The 16,368-nt window shown below is 41.4% G+C and overlaps 1 protein-coding gene across 5 annotated transcripts in view; it reads right to left on the reverse strand.

The window, feature by feature from the left end:
* USH2A (usherin) overlaps positions 1-16,368 on the reverse strand; it is a 751,068-nt gene that overhangs the window by 39,073 nt on the left and 695,627 nt on the right. For all 5 annotated transcript variants that reach the window (XM_040461001.1, XM_040461002.1, XM_040461003.1 and 2 more), the window contains one exon: positions 15,774-16,095. In XM_040461001.1, the coding sequence (XP_040316935.1) occupies positions 15,774-16,095 (322 nt within the window). The remainder of the gene's footprint in view (positions 1-15,773; positions 16,096-16,368) is intronic.

The raw sequence follows: 16,368 nt of genomic DNA on the forward strand, positions 1-16,368 counted from the left end.
TAGATATTTCTGTTTATATTTCCATTTTCAATCTAATTTAAAAAACCTAACTAGTTACTATTACCATCTTTATGTTAGTATTCATTAAAGAAATGAAATTGTTCTTTTATTTACTCCCCTCAACCAGTACTAATGACTGTATTTTGCCTTAAAAAATTTCAGTTACCTAAAGGGTCAACATCTGCCATACTGCCAACCATACTGCCAAGATCCCACTGCTGTGGAAACGATGGGTTTAATCATTTTTTCTCTATTTAAAAATGCCTCCTAGAAATCTTCCATCAGAGAAGTCTTTGTCAAAATGTGTTCCTGGGCTGTGATCATCAAAATCATTTTGGAGTACCTATATTAGTGTTTGTGGTGAAAGGACCTTGGAACCTGCCTTTTCGACACATTTCCAATGTGATTCTTATGCCCAGTCTTGTTTGAGAAACACAGATGGCTATTCTTTACAGAACCAGGAATATATATGAAGATGCTATATACATTCTTTTGTTGTTTTTGTTGATTTATTTTTGCGAGAGAGTGAGACAGAGCATGAGCAGGGGAGGGGCAGAGAAAGAGGGAGACACAGAACCTGAAGCGGGCTTCAGTCTCTGAGCTGTCAGCACAGAGCCTGATGCAGGGCTCGAAGTCATGAACCACAAGATCATGACCTGAGCCAAAGTCAGACGCTTAACTGGCTGAGCCACCCAGGCTCCCCGGCACTACATGCATTCTTAAACTTCTATTCATCGAAGTCAGTTTAGAAATGTACTTTGCATTTCTGTTGTCATTACCTTCAGCCATTCAAAAAAGCATGAAGCATGTATCTGTTTGAATATGTTACAGCTGCAATCATCATTACAGAGTTTATTACAGCGGTCATGGTTTCAAACAGAACCAGAGTTCATTAGCTTTCGAGAAGGAACATTTGCTACCTAGTTTTCAATCCAGGTGTACATTTCTTGAAACCCCGATATTTCTGGAGCTTGTTGGATCTATTTTCCCTTGCAGTCCAGATGAATATTATTCTAAATGCTCCCAATTCCTCTCAACACATTATTCCTTTAGTTTGATTCCGGAAGGGAGGGAAGAATCTGTGAACAGAAGTGTTTGTAATAATTTTTGTAAAAGAGACAGAGAAGGGGCCATGACTCTGCAGAGGACAGGGGAAAGGCAAGATAGATCTGAAATTTCCCTAGAGTGGTAGCCTATTGGGTGCTTACATTATAGTGCTAGTTATTCTTCAGCCTTATTTCTATACTTAACTGTAAAGTCATTTTCATCTTAGTGCTTTGTCTCACCCAATGGTTCATAGCTTTCTGAAGTAACATTCCTTAGATCTGATATTTTCCTAGTCTTTTTCTTTAATGTTATTTCTGAGAGAAAGAGCACGAGGGGGGAGGCAGAGAGAGAGAGAGAGGGACAGAGGATCCGAAGTGGGTCTGCACTGACATCAGTGAGCATGACACAGGGCTTGAACCCACGGACCATGAGATCATAACCTGCACCAAAGACGGATGCTCAACCGACTGAGCCACCCAGTCACTACAAGTGTTGTGAAAGCCAAGAGAACAGCTTAGTGATATTGACGATACTGTTAGCACTCACTCGATGTCGATTCGTTCTTGTATTCACTATCAACTTCTATACACAAATGGAAGGTAGAGATAACCATATTCAGCCAGTGATCTTTCACAAAGAACTTCTAATCTGTTGACTCCTCATGTAAGTGACAGTGACCGTCCTAGCCCTTAGAGCAATTTGAGATTCTGCTCTTTTTCCAGACTGCTTAGTTGTATTGCTAGAGATGTATTATAACTGCTACTCTCAAAGGATTCAGATATGGAGGGATTTTTGAGTTCTCTGCAACTTCTGTGATATCCTGTAACATGCTTCTTGTGGACTAATGACCATTTTTGATAAAACAAAAGCATTTCAACACTAGTGATGATATATTCCTATTGAACAGCACTAGGGAAGCAACATCATTCTTTATAAAACTAGAGAGTATGAATATATCTTTGTGACAATTCATATCAGAAATAAAACAAAAACCTGACATGAATGGCCATTATAGTAATTAATAAGTTGAGTAAATAGGTTGCATGTTAACAGACAAACAATTAAATTATTTGTTTCCTAGCGGCATGTAATGAGATTGTGATCACATTCCCATGAGGGAGACAAATAGATATTAAAAAGGTCTTTCCAACACCTGTATTGGCTAAACCAACGGCTAATCCAATAGATTCGATCAAAACCACCACTTCCTTCACTGCTTCTGATTTATGACTTTGGCTGTAGTGAGTCATCACTCATTGCAGTTTGTTCTCTACTGCTCATAAATTATGCCTCATAAATAAAAAGATACAATCAAGGAAATCATATCAATTCATCTACAACCTTGGAGTCTATTTTCCCAGGGCACTTACACTAATGCCTTTTTAAAGGGTAGCCTGTCGTGGGTTTTGAATATGTTTGAATAGCAATATGCCAAAACGGGCTTTGCCAGAACTGTGGTTAGAGAGACTCGTGGCGAAAAAAAGAAGGCAATAAATCTGAAATTCCATGATTACACGATTATTTTATTTCACAAGCAGTCCTGCAGGCTATAGTCATAAAGGAACAGCTTGCTGGAAAGCTCCGTGTAGCTATCTATTTAACTCTCTATCTATCTGATTTTCTTTCATCATCAAATGGACTTTTTCAGCATCTCTGTTTGCATGAGGCTTTACCGGCTACATTATAGTTATACTTTTACAGATATTGTCTCTGCATTCCAGGATCCTTTCATCTAAAACACTTTGGATCAGGCAAGATGGAACATGATTTTAATTGAATTCTGGGACCCAGGGGAGCAAGGGTACCACAAGACATTGTCTTCCTTTCCACTGCTACTTTTGAAATTCAGAGATGTGAAGCTACTAAAGAAATTATAAGACATTTTCCTTGCTAGAAAGGGGTGCTTTCTGTCGCTGCTGCTTAGCATACTGCCTTGTTCTTTGGAGCCACCCAATAAATACGAACACGAGGGATGGAAAACTGGCTTCAGTGATAGTGGGAAATCCTAAAATTAGCCTCAGTTTGATTTTAGTAATAAGAAGGAGAATTTGGAATTTATCACACACTACTTTTTATTGCTTCTATCTGTTCTCCCTGAGAGAAGATAGGAACCCAGTTCTGTCCAGCTCTCACGGAGGACACATAAAAGTAATTAATGGGTTCATTGAGCATTTGCACTTTTAGAATTGTATTATATATGCTGCTTTATTTCAACCTCCCAACAATCCTATCGAGCGAGTATTATTATTATCATCAGTGTTTTGCATGAGGAAACGGAGGCACAGAAAAGTTTCTGCAACTTGGAAGTGGTAAGGCTGGGTTTCCGAGATAGGTATGTGCCGTAAAAGCTCAAGCTCCTGACCTTTTTCTACGTAAGGCCATGGAAGGAAGACCTGGGCACATCTTCCCTGCTCTGGAACTGTTGTAGAGCCCCGCAGTTTCGGAGACTGGCCGTTTCTGTGGAGAGCAGCCGCAAAGTGAGATGGTGGGAATTACCACAAACGTCGTAGTGTCCATCCCGGCTGCCACTTATCACGTCTTAACACTATCGCATGTTAGAGGCAAACAATACTCACATACTTTCCATACTGCTCCAAATGTGTGTAAAGGTAGTGAAATTCCAGTATGTTAACTAAAATAATAACCATGCCCTACTGATATAACATTTGGAAACATATACGTTCTGCACAATAGTTGCTATAGCAGGCTAAGATCACAATCACCAATTGGGAATCACATTTTTGGTAATAACAGTCTAGTTAACTGGGTGAGATAACTTAATCATCCATTAATCCAGCAGATATTGATTGAGCCATTCTACGTGCCAAACACTGTTCTAGGAGTTAGGGATACAATGGTGAACACGGTTGGAGTCGACATCTTGGTGGGGAAAGGCAGCAAGTACACAAACACAAAAGGAACAGGTATTATGTGCTAGAAAGGAAACAACCTACAGAATAAATTATATAAGCTATAACAATATAGCGGAGAATAGCACCAGGAGGGGCTCTCGGGAGAAGATAATCAAGCCGGGATGCTAATGGCAAGAAGGAGGTCACCATGGGAAGGAAGGGAAAACACTCTGGGCAAAAGAAGAGCAAGTGCAAAGTCCCTGAGGCTGGATTCTCTAGAAGGTTGGTGTGGCCGGGCTTAGTGAGTGAGAGCCAGAGAGCAATGAGATGAGGAAAGTGGATAAATAAAACACCCGTTGAACCCAGGAGGAGTTTGCGTTCTATGCAAAGCCAAGGGAGCATTCCCAGCAGGCATCTGACTTTATCTGATTTACATTTTATAGCAATAACTGAGTATTGATTACTTTTTATGAATTTGTCCATTAAATTTTAATTTTATGTGTGAGTGACAATGCCCTGGCCTTTAAATTAACTTGTTCAAAGTTTATAGCCACCCTACTAAGGTAGGTCCTTTCACCCAATTTTATGGGTAAGGAAACAAAGGCTTGGAGGTTTTATTTATTTAAAAAAACCTTTTAGTGTTTCTTTATTTTTGAGAGAGAGAGAGTGAACAGGGGCATGGGAGGGACACAGAGAGAGGGAGACACAGAACTTGAAGCAGGCTCCAGGCTCTGAGCTGTCAGCACAGAGCCCAATGCGGGGCTTGAACCCACGGACCATGAGATCATGACCTGAGCCGAAGTTGGACGCTTAACAGACTGAGCCACCCAGGGGCTCCAGGCTTAGAGGTTTTAAATTCCTTGCTGAGACTACAGAGCCAGTGAATCCTGCAGCCCAGTTTACAATCCGAGTCAGTTTATCTTTGCGAGGTCATGAGTTCATGCCCCTGATAGGGGTGACTTGAAGAAGCTGCGGATCAGCAGAACAATTACCGGACTTGGGTCTGAGTTCTGATTCTGTCATGTTTCTAGGTAACTTGCACGGTCCTTCAGACTCCTGATTATACCGAAGCATGAGCAATATCTATCTCACAGGACTACTGAGATTGATGTGCAAGAATGTTTTTATAGGGTTCCAAGGAATGGGTTGGTGGTAAGTACATTTATAAATATCAAGATTTTGAAAGCCCCAGAGCTGTTTACAAATGCAGTTTGGAGCAACAATGGGATGAGTTTAGGGACACAGTCTTTGGAACCTGAATCTCAAGTTCAAATTCAAGTTCTTTGACTTACCTACTATACCTTGGGGCGTGGTAACTAATCACATAATGCATCAGGTTTCTAAATGTTCTTATTAGTAATAGCCTTTATTTCAAATGGTTGTTATGAGTTAATGCATGTAAAGTTCTTAACATAGCACATAGCAAGCACTAAAAATATTAAGGGTTCTTATATTCTTTGTGTGAAAATTTAGGAGAGAGGGACTCAGTGACTTGGAAGAGAAAGTGGGACTAAGTAGCAATTCTGTAACTCACTTCTGGGTTCCATTTAGCCGGGGTGGATCAACCATAGATCTGAAAACACTTCATAGCATTATGAGCTCAGGCTGCATCTCTGTGTCTTTTTCCAGGTACTTCTCTTTTCTAAACTGTTGAGGGTTAGAGCAAATGAAAGCCTGGCTTTTGAGAAATATTGTTCCGAGATAAAAATTTGCTTATTGGATAGCATTCTCTACTTTGCGTTATTATCAATTAAAATTTCTTAAAAGCCTCCCCGAATCTAAGCAAAAGGAAACAATGGAGCAATTCACTGGATTCTTCAGGGAAAAGAATTTTATCTCCGGTTCCCATTACAAACATGCCATAGGCATCAAGGAGAGAACTGCACAGTTTCCAAGATGCTTTTAGGCATCTCAGTAATGATCAGATCCATCAGCAGATAGATAAATCAATTCACAAGAGAGAGTCTCAACCATCGTCTTAAAGATTTCCATTGAAGGCATGTGATTTACTGAAGCGTCTTAACGTCTTGGTTTCTACCTGTAGATTTGATTGCTTCATATAGACCAGGACATTTATTTAGAATTTAATGGAAATATACCATCAGTCCAAGTACTTAAGTGCAATCCTCCTTAAGCCTTCAGATTTACTTAGTGTTTTATCGATAATCATGGAGTGGCGAGCCAAAGCTTGCCAGGTGATCCTCTAGCCTGGGAAGGATTCTTCGTCACACGTTGAGTGAGAAGCAGCACCAATCTGAAGAATGGGGGCTATGCTAAATTGCCTCCAGATCCATTGTCTGCCCTGCTCTGTGCGCTGGGGAGTGAGTCTGCAGACTGCCTTAGGGATCTTCTCCTCCCTCTGGCTTCTTTCCAGTCGGATTTGACCAAAGGAAGGAGAGAGTTCAGTTTTTTAATTTCTCCTGATCCCTGTCTTTGGCATCCCGGTTTGGCAAGCCTGCACTCTTTCTCTATGATCTCAGTTTCTACGGGGGCAGCCCCGCCTCACTGGCTGTAGCATTTGCGGGGTTCCGGAAACAGCTTCTTCCCCTTAGGCCTAGAAGGTAATAGCTTCTGGCTTTTGCTAGTCCCTGGGTACTTTAACATCCCTTGTTGATTCTCTTAATCCTGCCTACACCTCCATAAATAGCCTTTTCATTTAATTCTCTTCAAAGGCCCCTTTGAGTATGCCATCTGTTTCCCGCTGAGATCCTGACACCGGGGAAAACATTTCCAAATCTGACACAGGCACCAACAACAACGGGTGGGCTGAGATTGGCATTTGATCATAATGAGCATGGAGAGATTGGAAATAATTTTTTGAGAGACTGAAGAAATAGAGGAATAGTGCCTCCTCATGTTCACATGGAACGATTTCAGTCAAGTACCACCTGTGCTCCTCAAGCCTGTCTGGCCAGTGAGTGGGATCGGAGGGGCCACGAGACTTTGGTGTGGAAATTGTGCTGTCCTGAAGATAAGGCATTCTCGGTTTCTCCCTCTTTCTGCTGCACCACCGCTCAGATCTTTCAAATATCTCTCTTCATAGCTTATATTAAGAGCTGTATATACATTTTTAAATGTTTATTCATTTATTTTGAGAGAGAAAAAGAGAGAGTGTGAGGGAGGGCAGAGAGAGAGAGGGAGAGAGAGAACTCCAAGCAGGCTCTGTGCTGTCCGTGCAGAGCCTGATGTGGAGCTCAATCTCAAGAATCGTGAGATTACGACCTGAGCCAAAATCAAGAGTCAGACTCTTAACTGACTGAGCCACCCAGGCGCCCCCATCCCTATATTTTTATGGATACATTATTCATGCGTGTGTTTGCCTTATCAACTAAATGATAAGCTCCTGAGGAACAGAGTTCATGGTTTCTACCCTCCTGCCCCAGTCCTAGTAACTAGACATCCATTTTGAACACAGCAGGTGCTTAATAATACATTATTATGTATTCAAGTAACAGGATAAAGTAAAACAGGTCTCACCCTTTCCTGGATATTTTTACAGAACCTACACTTCAGATGAATGTGGGGAGCCTTGATTTTCACACTGAACAGGAACTGTCAGTGAAGAGCCATGGGGTGGTTGAAATTACACATTTTCTGCCTTCAGTAGGAGAAAATTTGGTCACATTGAACATTTCATGTCCAGCAAACAAGCTTCCAACACAAAGATACGAGGATCAATATTGGCTTAAGTGAAATATACATCTGAATTGCATCAGCATGAGGGTGAGAACCAACACAACCTCAGATGAATAACTTGTCTCAAAGGCAACGTAAAGATTGCCAACAATCGAGCTTAAGAATAGAGTCCTAAGGGATGCCATGAGAGAGAAAAAGAACAAAAAGACATGCACACATGTGAACTAGAGCATGCTCCTGAGTGTGCTCACACACACGTAGGTAGAAATGATCTCCACCTGGAACCAAAGCCGGATGGCAAAAAATGACACGGTCCCTGGTCTCGTGGCAGAATTCAGACTTTTATTCATGGAAGTGTCCTGATGGCCTTCAGTCTGAGCTATAGCACTTCAGCACTAAAGTTTTAGAACGAATTCACAGTTTGAGACAGACAATATCAATAAATCATTTAATACCTTGAGCTGTGGGAGCTGGGGGTGGAAGCAGCTTAGTTCTTGTGGGAAAGACTAACAAAACAAAAGCATCCATGCTGGTCAGAAATACGTTAGCGAGATTAATACCTAATTAAATGCAAGTCCAAAACCAAACAGAAAACATGCTCAATAAGTTTTCTCTAAAAGTGGTATGGAAAATGCTTAGGAACACGATAGGATAAAGGCGATAGCAACAGAAAATGAGCCATCTGAATCGCATAGCAAGTCACAGAAGTGTAGACTCAGACTCAAAGTTGGACGGAATCTTAGTCATGGGTATGTGGGTAAGGTATTCTTGTCCTGAGAAGAGAAGTGGCAAGGACAAAGAAGATTGGACCACTTCACTGAAGGGGCATCACACCTTCAGAGCCAATTGTGCTCTTGGTTAGAGATTTTTTATTCTAGCAATTCATTAATGACTCACTGATAGAGACATAAGAGTTTGTTTTTTTTTCTTTTTTTTTTTTTTTTTTTTTTTAACCTGGCTCTTTTCTGTCTTAGAAGAAAGTATCTTCTACTTTTAAATAGTAGGGGCTGAGGGTAGAGTGGGGAGATGCAGCAGTCATCCCGCTAGGTATATAAGATCTCTTAGTTCTCCTAACACACCCATTTTGTTTTTTTAAAGTGAGACTATGGGAAATTAAGTGTCTTGTCCAAGCTGTGTTATTTTCACTCAATTTCTTGATCTGGAAAACAGAATGGCTATGAGCTTCTAATGGGGAAGAGCCTGGGAATTGTAACTATTTTACAGTAGCATGGTGGGTGTGTGCAGTGTGCTGGGAAAGCCTTTGTTTCTGGCTGAGAGTGTTTCCCACATATTCATAAAGCCCTGGCTGTAGGAGAGGGGCCCTATGACTAGGCCTATTTGATCAAAGTCCTCCATTCTTGGTCACAGGAAGGCATATGGCGCTAGGGGGTCAGTGAAAGTCTGGCTCTTGGTTGACTTATGCATACTGAGAAAGAGAAGTCCTCTTTCTACTCTGAGGTGGTAGGGCAATAATACTAATAGCTATCATAATTGTATTGGGTGAGTAGTTCCTATGTATGAGACACTGTGCTAACCACATCCATTTATCAACTTGTTCAATCCCAAAGCAAGTTCATGAGTTCAATGCTGTTCCAATCAACATTTTAAGGACAAAGAAACCAAGGCATAAAGAAGGTTTGAATCAGACAGTGTCAGGGGTGATTTTCTCCAATGCCCGGAGAGAGTCTGGTGTGGGATGAGGCCAAAAGGAGACAATTTGAGATGCAGGAAGAAGAGAAGGAATGAATCTGACAGCTTTGAGTTCTGTACCCCAAGCCCCTGTGGAGGTCTGGTGTTTGCACCTTACTCTTGGTTTCAAGGAATTTCTTTGGTCCCTTTCCCAAATGGGTGAAAAGAAATAATATCTTTATGTTTAAGTTAAAGTTGGCTTTCTATCACTTGTAGTAAAATAATCAAGATACATTAATGATGATGTAAGTTTTCTCAAGAACCTAATGGGACTCTTAAATGCGGTAAATGAAATAAATTGTTATTTATTTACATTTATATTTTATAATATATTTATAATTTATTAAATATATTTACTAGTAAAGAAATACATTGGGTTTCATTAGGAAACACCTCACCTCTACTGATGTTTCCACTTGTCCATTTTGGTGGTAGAGAACCATACAACTATTGATTGTCTGAAGCCGGTCTCTTGAAAGCACTTGCTTTGATACAACTTAAACACTATTAGAAAATGAAATTGTTTAGGATCAGAATATATTCTGTCCGTACTAACTATAGATTAAATCAAAAGAAGATAAAATTTGATTTGGAGTTTTTAAAGTGTATGGTTATAAATTCCACCCTCTTAGGCTGCTAGAATTTAGAACTGGGGAGAACTATTAAACATAGGGGAGGGGTGCCTGGGTGGTTCAGTCAGATGAACGCCCAACCCTTTTTTTTTTTTTTTTTTTACTTTTTTTTTTCAACGTTTATTTTTGAGACAGAGAGAGACAGAGCATGAACAGGGGAGGGGCAGAGAGAGAGGGAGACACAGAATCGGAAACAGGCTCCAGGCTCTGAGCCATCAGCCCAGAGCCCGACGCGGGGCTCGAACTCACGGACCACGAGACCGTGACCTGGCTGAAGTCGGACGCTTAACCGACTGCGCCACCCAGGCACCCCTGCCCAACTCTTGATATTGGCTGAAGTCAAGATCCCAGGATCATGGGATTGAGGTCCCTGTGGGGCTCTTTACTGGGCATGGAGCCTGCTTGGGATTCTCTCTCTGTCTCTGTCTCTGTCTCTGTCTCTGTCTCTCCCTCTCCTCTGCACCTTTCCTCTGCTTGAACTCACTCTGTCTCTCTCTAAAATAAAAATTATAATTATTATTTTAACTCAGGGGAAACTCACTGGGAAAGGTTAATTTGCTCCAGGATCCAGAAACAGGGAAGGGCTAGAAGCTGCTGTCCTTTCTGTCCTCCCTTCCAGGTGTCACCCACACCTTGTGGGAGTGCAAAGAGAGGGCCTCACTAGCTGCCTCCCCTGTGTCCCTTCCAGCTGTCACCCGCACTTTGTGGGGGTGCACAGAGAGGGCCTCACTAGCCTCCCCTGCAGTCTTCAGACAGATGTTTCTGGTAGGAACAGTGAGAGTCCCCTAGTATGTCTCCTTCTCAGCCCTTCCATCCTCTTCGGCATAAATTTTAGACAGAATTTTTTGGAGCCAGGGTCGGTCTGTTAGAAAACAGCAGCCTGCCATCCCGTGTGGCCTTCCTCAGCACCGGCCCTATCAGACCCACACTTAGTGAGTCATAGAGTTTCCTCTGAGGCTGACCTGTCACTTCTCAGTCACCCAGTTACGAGGCACCGGAGGCCTTGGAGATCGTGCGAGTGTAGGTGCTTATTGCAAAAAGCTGTCAAAGTGGGGAAGTTTCAGGAAAACTAATTAAGTCACTGACAGCATGATTCGGTGAAAGGGGGAGCCATGGCAGGCCCTAGCAAATCCATGGTGAGTCATTGCCTTAAGCGAGAGTATGAATATGAATGCACAATTACCGGGAGCTGCTCATTGGCCTCAGCTCACTCCCCGCAGGTCAAAACTGAAGCTGCTTATGGAGTAGACTCACACACGGGTCGCTCTCCAAAGCCTGTGCAGAGACTACCGTCTTAATTTGCTTGCTGAACAATTAAGAGCTTCCCCACACAGAATGTGGAGGTTTATACTGTATATGTCAGTACAGCCTAATTTGAAAAAGTTGAGGACAGAAATGAGTATTGCCCGTGAAAAGTATCACTTTGCGTTCGTCAATATTCCGTGGCACAGGAAGCCTGTAATCTCCATTCAAGGAAAAGGTCTCTGCATTGAAGAATTTTGTTCAGTAAAGATGCATTTCATTTATGTATGAATCACACATTTTACAGAGCTTTTGAGAGTTAGGTTTCGGTAAACTAAATTGTATTTGAAATTCAGTGAGAATGCTTGTTCTCTAAAGAGACTCTGTGCTGTGTGGTTCTGCAAAGACACCCCATCCATCTTGTGACATAGAAAAAACCACTTCCAAATTTCTATGATTTATATTTCAGATCTTACAGTTTTTATTAAAGCTGATCCTTCAGAATCTCTGGAAGCTGTATCGAAATGAATCAAATTAGGAAAATGCCATTTTAAAGGTGCTGAATGTTCTAACTCTTACTACCAAAGACCAGGTCTCCCAAATGAGAAACAAAACAAAGTAAAACAACAAAAATCAAACAAAACCCATGAGCAAGAGTAAAAGAAATTATATGATTAATTGAAACATGAACTTTGCAGATAATATATTCTGCCCCCTTTCTGGCTTCATACCACAACAGTAGGACTCTTGTTTGGGGAAGTCATGGATAGACCAAGATGACCATGATAGACCGAGGTAAATAGGTTGGTCGTCAATTATCATCACGTAAATTCGGCACTTGTGGAGAGCTGGCTTCACTTATTTAGGCAATCAGTTTATGATGGTTTAGGACTATGATTCTCAGCCCTGGCTGCACATTAGAATCACCTGGGGACCTTTTGAAACGCACTGATGCCTGGACGCATCCCAGAATCAGAACTCCAGATGGATGGGGCCAGGGCATTGGGAAGGTGGGTAAAGTTCCCCAGGTGATTCTAATGTGCAGTCAGGGCTCAGAGCCACTGAATTAGGAAATCACCACTGGAAAATCCGGCTTAAGTAGCATAGCAACAATGCTGTACCCTCTGGGGTAGTATTTCTCTCTCTCTCTCTCAAAAAAAAAAAAAAAAAAAAATAGAGCTGTGGGCCATCTAAGCTGCTTGTTAAAAATACAAATTCTGGAAATCCCCACCCTAACCTCTTAGAATCTGTACTTTGAACATGCTTCTTGGGTGATCCTTTTGTACTAGAAACACTGGGAACCACTTCTTTAAGATGTTCAATATTGAAGTATCACTGAAAACTTAGAAAGTGCCTGTAATATCACATGACTTTTTCCCACCTTCAAATGCAACAGTTATCAAGCTGGTTATGTGAATTGTTGTAAGGTAAGTGACATTGGCTGGTTCTCACTCTTCAGAGTTTCCTGGAGTGAGGGAATCCCCTTTCTCTCAGTAAGAACATAGTTTCTGTCCCTTCTGTCCATCAACACTCATCCATCCTATATTCTTTTCTCCCAGAACTCAAACACTGGTCAACTGATTGGTGAATTTATTCTAGTCAGTGCTGTCTTGTTTTTCCCACATAATAAATTTTGTCAGATACCAAAACAGAAAAGAGTACAATGGTGTAGGGTCATATAGAAGGATGGGCAATGGCATCAGACACCCTCCTGGTATACCAAGTGGAAGGTTACCTACCCAATTACAGATCATCACCACCCTTTTGATGAGTAGGTCCATATCTCTGGGCAGTTTCTCAGTTCTTTGGTTTTATACCATACCAATACAAATCACCTCACAAATACAATCCTCTGCAGAAGGGTCAAATCATTGACAGATGTTGGGTGAACTGATGTCTCTAGGACAATGAAGGTGTTTTCTGAAAGGCAGCTTGCAGATGAAGTAACCCTCAGACAAATTTGAGAGCAATGCAAATTCATCTCAATGGCAAAACGTTCTTTGGTAAAAGGGAAATCAATTCTTGTAGTACATTACATCCTAAATAGCTTCTGTGAGATTACTCAGGGTCTATATAGACTCAGCAGTTACACAGGCTAAGTAAATCCAATATTTTAGTTCATTTATTCCAGCATTTAATCTATATTTTTCAAAATATTTCCTGTGAGGACTGAGTTTGGGGCAGATAGTCTAGATTTTACCCTCTTGCTCTCTATCCTTATGTTGTAACAAGGTAGGATTAGCTAGTAAATGCAAATTTGAGACCAGTTTGTTATGAAAAACCAATGAAATGCACCCATTTGGGTGGAAAGAGTAAGGAGGAGGAACATGACACAGAGCTGACAGGAAGGGTTACAAAAGGAATAGCATAGTCTGAGGTCCACCTTCCTCTGAACTGTGGGTCCCTTGGCTCCTGCTTATCCTTAGGTCCTGTCCTGTTAAGAAAACTCACGAGAGCTAAGATACATGCATGGGGTTTACCATTCCTTAAAAACCTGGCATAAGACTTCTATGGATCACGAGGCCAGTTATTGAACCCGATGACACAACATAATGCCAAAGAAGCTATAATCACTGGTTTACTTTCAGTATCTATGGGTTGTTTTTTGTTTTGGTTTTGGTTTTGGTTAATGTTTATTTATTTTGAGAGCGCGAGAAAGAGAGAGAGAAGGAGAGAGCATGAATAGAGGAGGGGCAGAGAGAAAGGGAGAGAGAGGATCCCAGGCAGGCTCTGCACTGTCAGCCTGTAGCCCGGCATGGGGCTCGATCCCATGAACTGTGAGATCATGACTGAGCTGAAATTAAGAGTCAGATGCCTAACCGACTGCCCAGGTGCCCCACAATGGGATATTTAGTTTCATCAAATTAGAGGCTGAAGATTTCATGCTGATTCCATTCAGCTCTGTCATAAAGGTGTGCTTTTATTTATAAAGGAGACTAGAGAATTGAGAATAAAAGAGTCTTTGATAACTTGACACTTTTTAGTAAAGATATAGAGAAAAGAACAAAAGGATGGCCAGCCACAGAGACTCTGGCTGTTTCCGACTGTGGTATCACTAGGTATTTTGTTCCTTCATAATATAAACCATAATCCTCACCCTAAACCCTTGGGGCCTGATGTGTTTTTAAATATTTTTTTTTCAGATTTTGGAAAGGAAATACAATACATATATTGCATATTTTGTAATATCCTCAGAATGATCTGGTAATGAAACACAATATTTCTGTAGCAAACATATAAATATTCACATTAGACGGGATAAATGCTGCAAACAGTCTCAAGTTTGTTCAGACTGAGTTTTGCTGCCAAATGAGTTGTGCCAAACCTAGGAAAAAACTCTCATTTTTAAGCGAGTTTTAGATTTGGAAATGAAAACAAGGGATTAGGGATATATATCCGTGTATGTCTCCAAAGCATTCAAGAATCTACTTACATTTTCAATGTTCACTAAGTTCATTGGGTAACTAATCTCATACATTATTGGCCAAAAATACACTCTCCTCACACTACAATATTACCTCTAATTACTATCCTCACTGATTTGCTCCACATATTTCTAGTGACTTAGTGATTTTATTACTTCTGGGTATGGTAAGCCATTCAAGGCTCAGTTTCCTCTTTTAAAAACTTGCATTTGGCATTGTGCCTGGCACTGAGTGCTTGCAGCTTGTATCAACCAGCGAGCTTCGGACTCCAAGTGAGAAAATGATTCTGACTTAAGCAAAAGGGAGTTTCTTGGGAGAATCTGGAATTAAAAGAACAGTTGAATGATCGAGCCTGCAAATTGCAGGGATAAAAAAGAAAAGCTTTTGGATTGAGACTGGGGATATTTTATCAGGACTTCTCACCTCTGCCTTTTAAAATTGTGAGTCACCGTGCTGAGGATCAAGCCCCAGATGAATCTGAGGGGCTGAGCATGGCCCCGGTGCCCATCACTTGGTTAGGAGACAGCCTGACACATTCAGGGAATGATACTCCCACCAAACCTGGGCAAGGGGTGGGGGGGATCATCCCCCCGGGGAAGTGGGGTGCTATCATAAGAGGAATCAAAAGCACTCTGGTAGCACAACAAAGTAAACCTAACAGAAGTCCTGTAGAGATTTCAAAACGTTTTCCAAATATTTTTCTCAATTCTCAACTTTTTAGGGATATGCAAAGTCCGATTTTTTAGGCTGCTCTCATACAAAACTTGATTCGTCCCCATGAGCAGGTTAGCTGTTTTCCTCTAGACATTCCTCAACATTCCACATCTTTCTGGAGCACAGAGGGTGAAGGTACTTGCCACTGGGTTTTGCTTTATCTTGGTACAATGAATGAGTTACTTTCAAAGTGATTTTTTAACAAGGAGTGTTTCCTGCCAAGGCAATACTGACAGAGGGAAGCTTAATGGTAGAAATTACTTCATTAATAAGAAATGAAAATACTTCACCTGAAATTTACATAGGAATAACAAGCACATATCACATGGATCACGAACCAAGGAAATGAAGAAGGCAAATGAATGTGGTCTTTCCCCCCTCATTTACTGCTTACAAATTTTTAAAGGACCTTATTAAATTCCTTAAGCTCCATGTCTCTTTAAGTGGCTTTTCATATTGCAAGTGATTTTTTACAGGCAGGTGCTGACGTGCGCCTACAATCTCAGTGTGGATTGGTGATAATACACATTTCTTACCTGATACTCATATTCTGTGAAAGGCGACAGTTCAAAGTCCGTGAAAGAGGTTGAGCTTCCGTTATAGGTTAGCACTGGATTCGATTTTCCGGGCTGAGTTGCTATTTGTCTTCTGTACAACTCATAATGTAAAATGTTTCCATTTGGCTGAAGCGGTCCTGTCCATAAAAGGGAAACCACGGGCTGGAACCCCCCTGGTGCCATCCGTACCTCGACATGTGGAGGCGGTTGCACCTGGGGTGCGACCTCAGGGGTCTGTGTGGATGTCCAGTCACTTGATGCACACCCCAGCATGGTGCAGGCTTGAATTCGTACTTCATACCTTCAGACACAAGGCAGAAACTGCCCATTATTGGCAAAATAGATTTTCACGGAAAGGATCTTTAAAAGACTGTTTTTCGAAGAGAAAAAGACAACTAAGTTCATGTTTATTCTTATCTACAGCTAGCCTTTTTAAAGAACGACAAAGTTAGAGGTAGAAAAGCTGAGGAAAGGGCAGAGAGGAAGATGGCGGCGTAGGAGGACGCTGGGCTCACCGCGCGTCCTGCTGATCACTTAGATTCCACCTACACCTGCCTAAATAACCCAGAAAACC

This window comes from Herpailurus yagouaroundi, unplaced genomic scaffold (assembly GCF_014898765.1).
Source record: "Herpailurus yagouaroundi ecotype Mexico unplaced genomic scaffold, PumYag 253, whole genome shotgun sequence".
NCBI classification, from domain to species: Eukaryota; Metazoa; Chordata; class Mammalia; order Carnivora; family Felidae; genus Herpailurus; species Herpailurus yagouaroundi.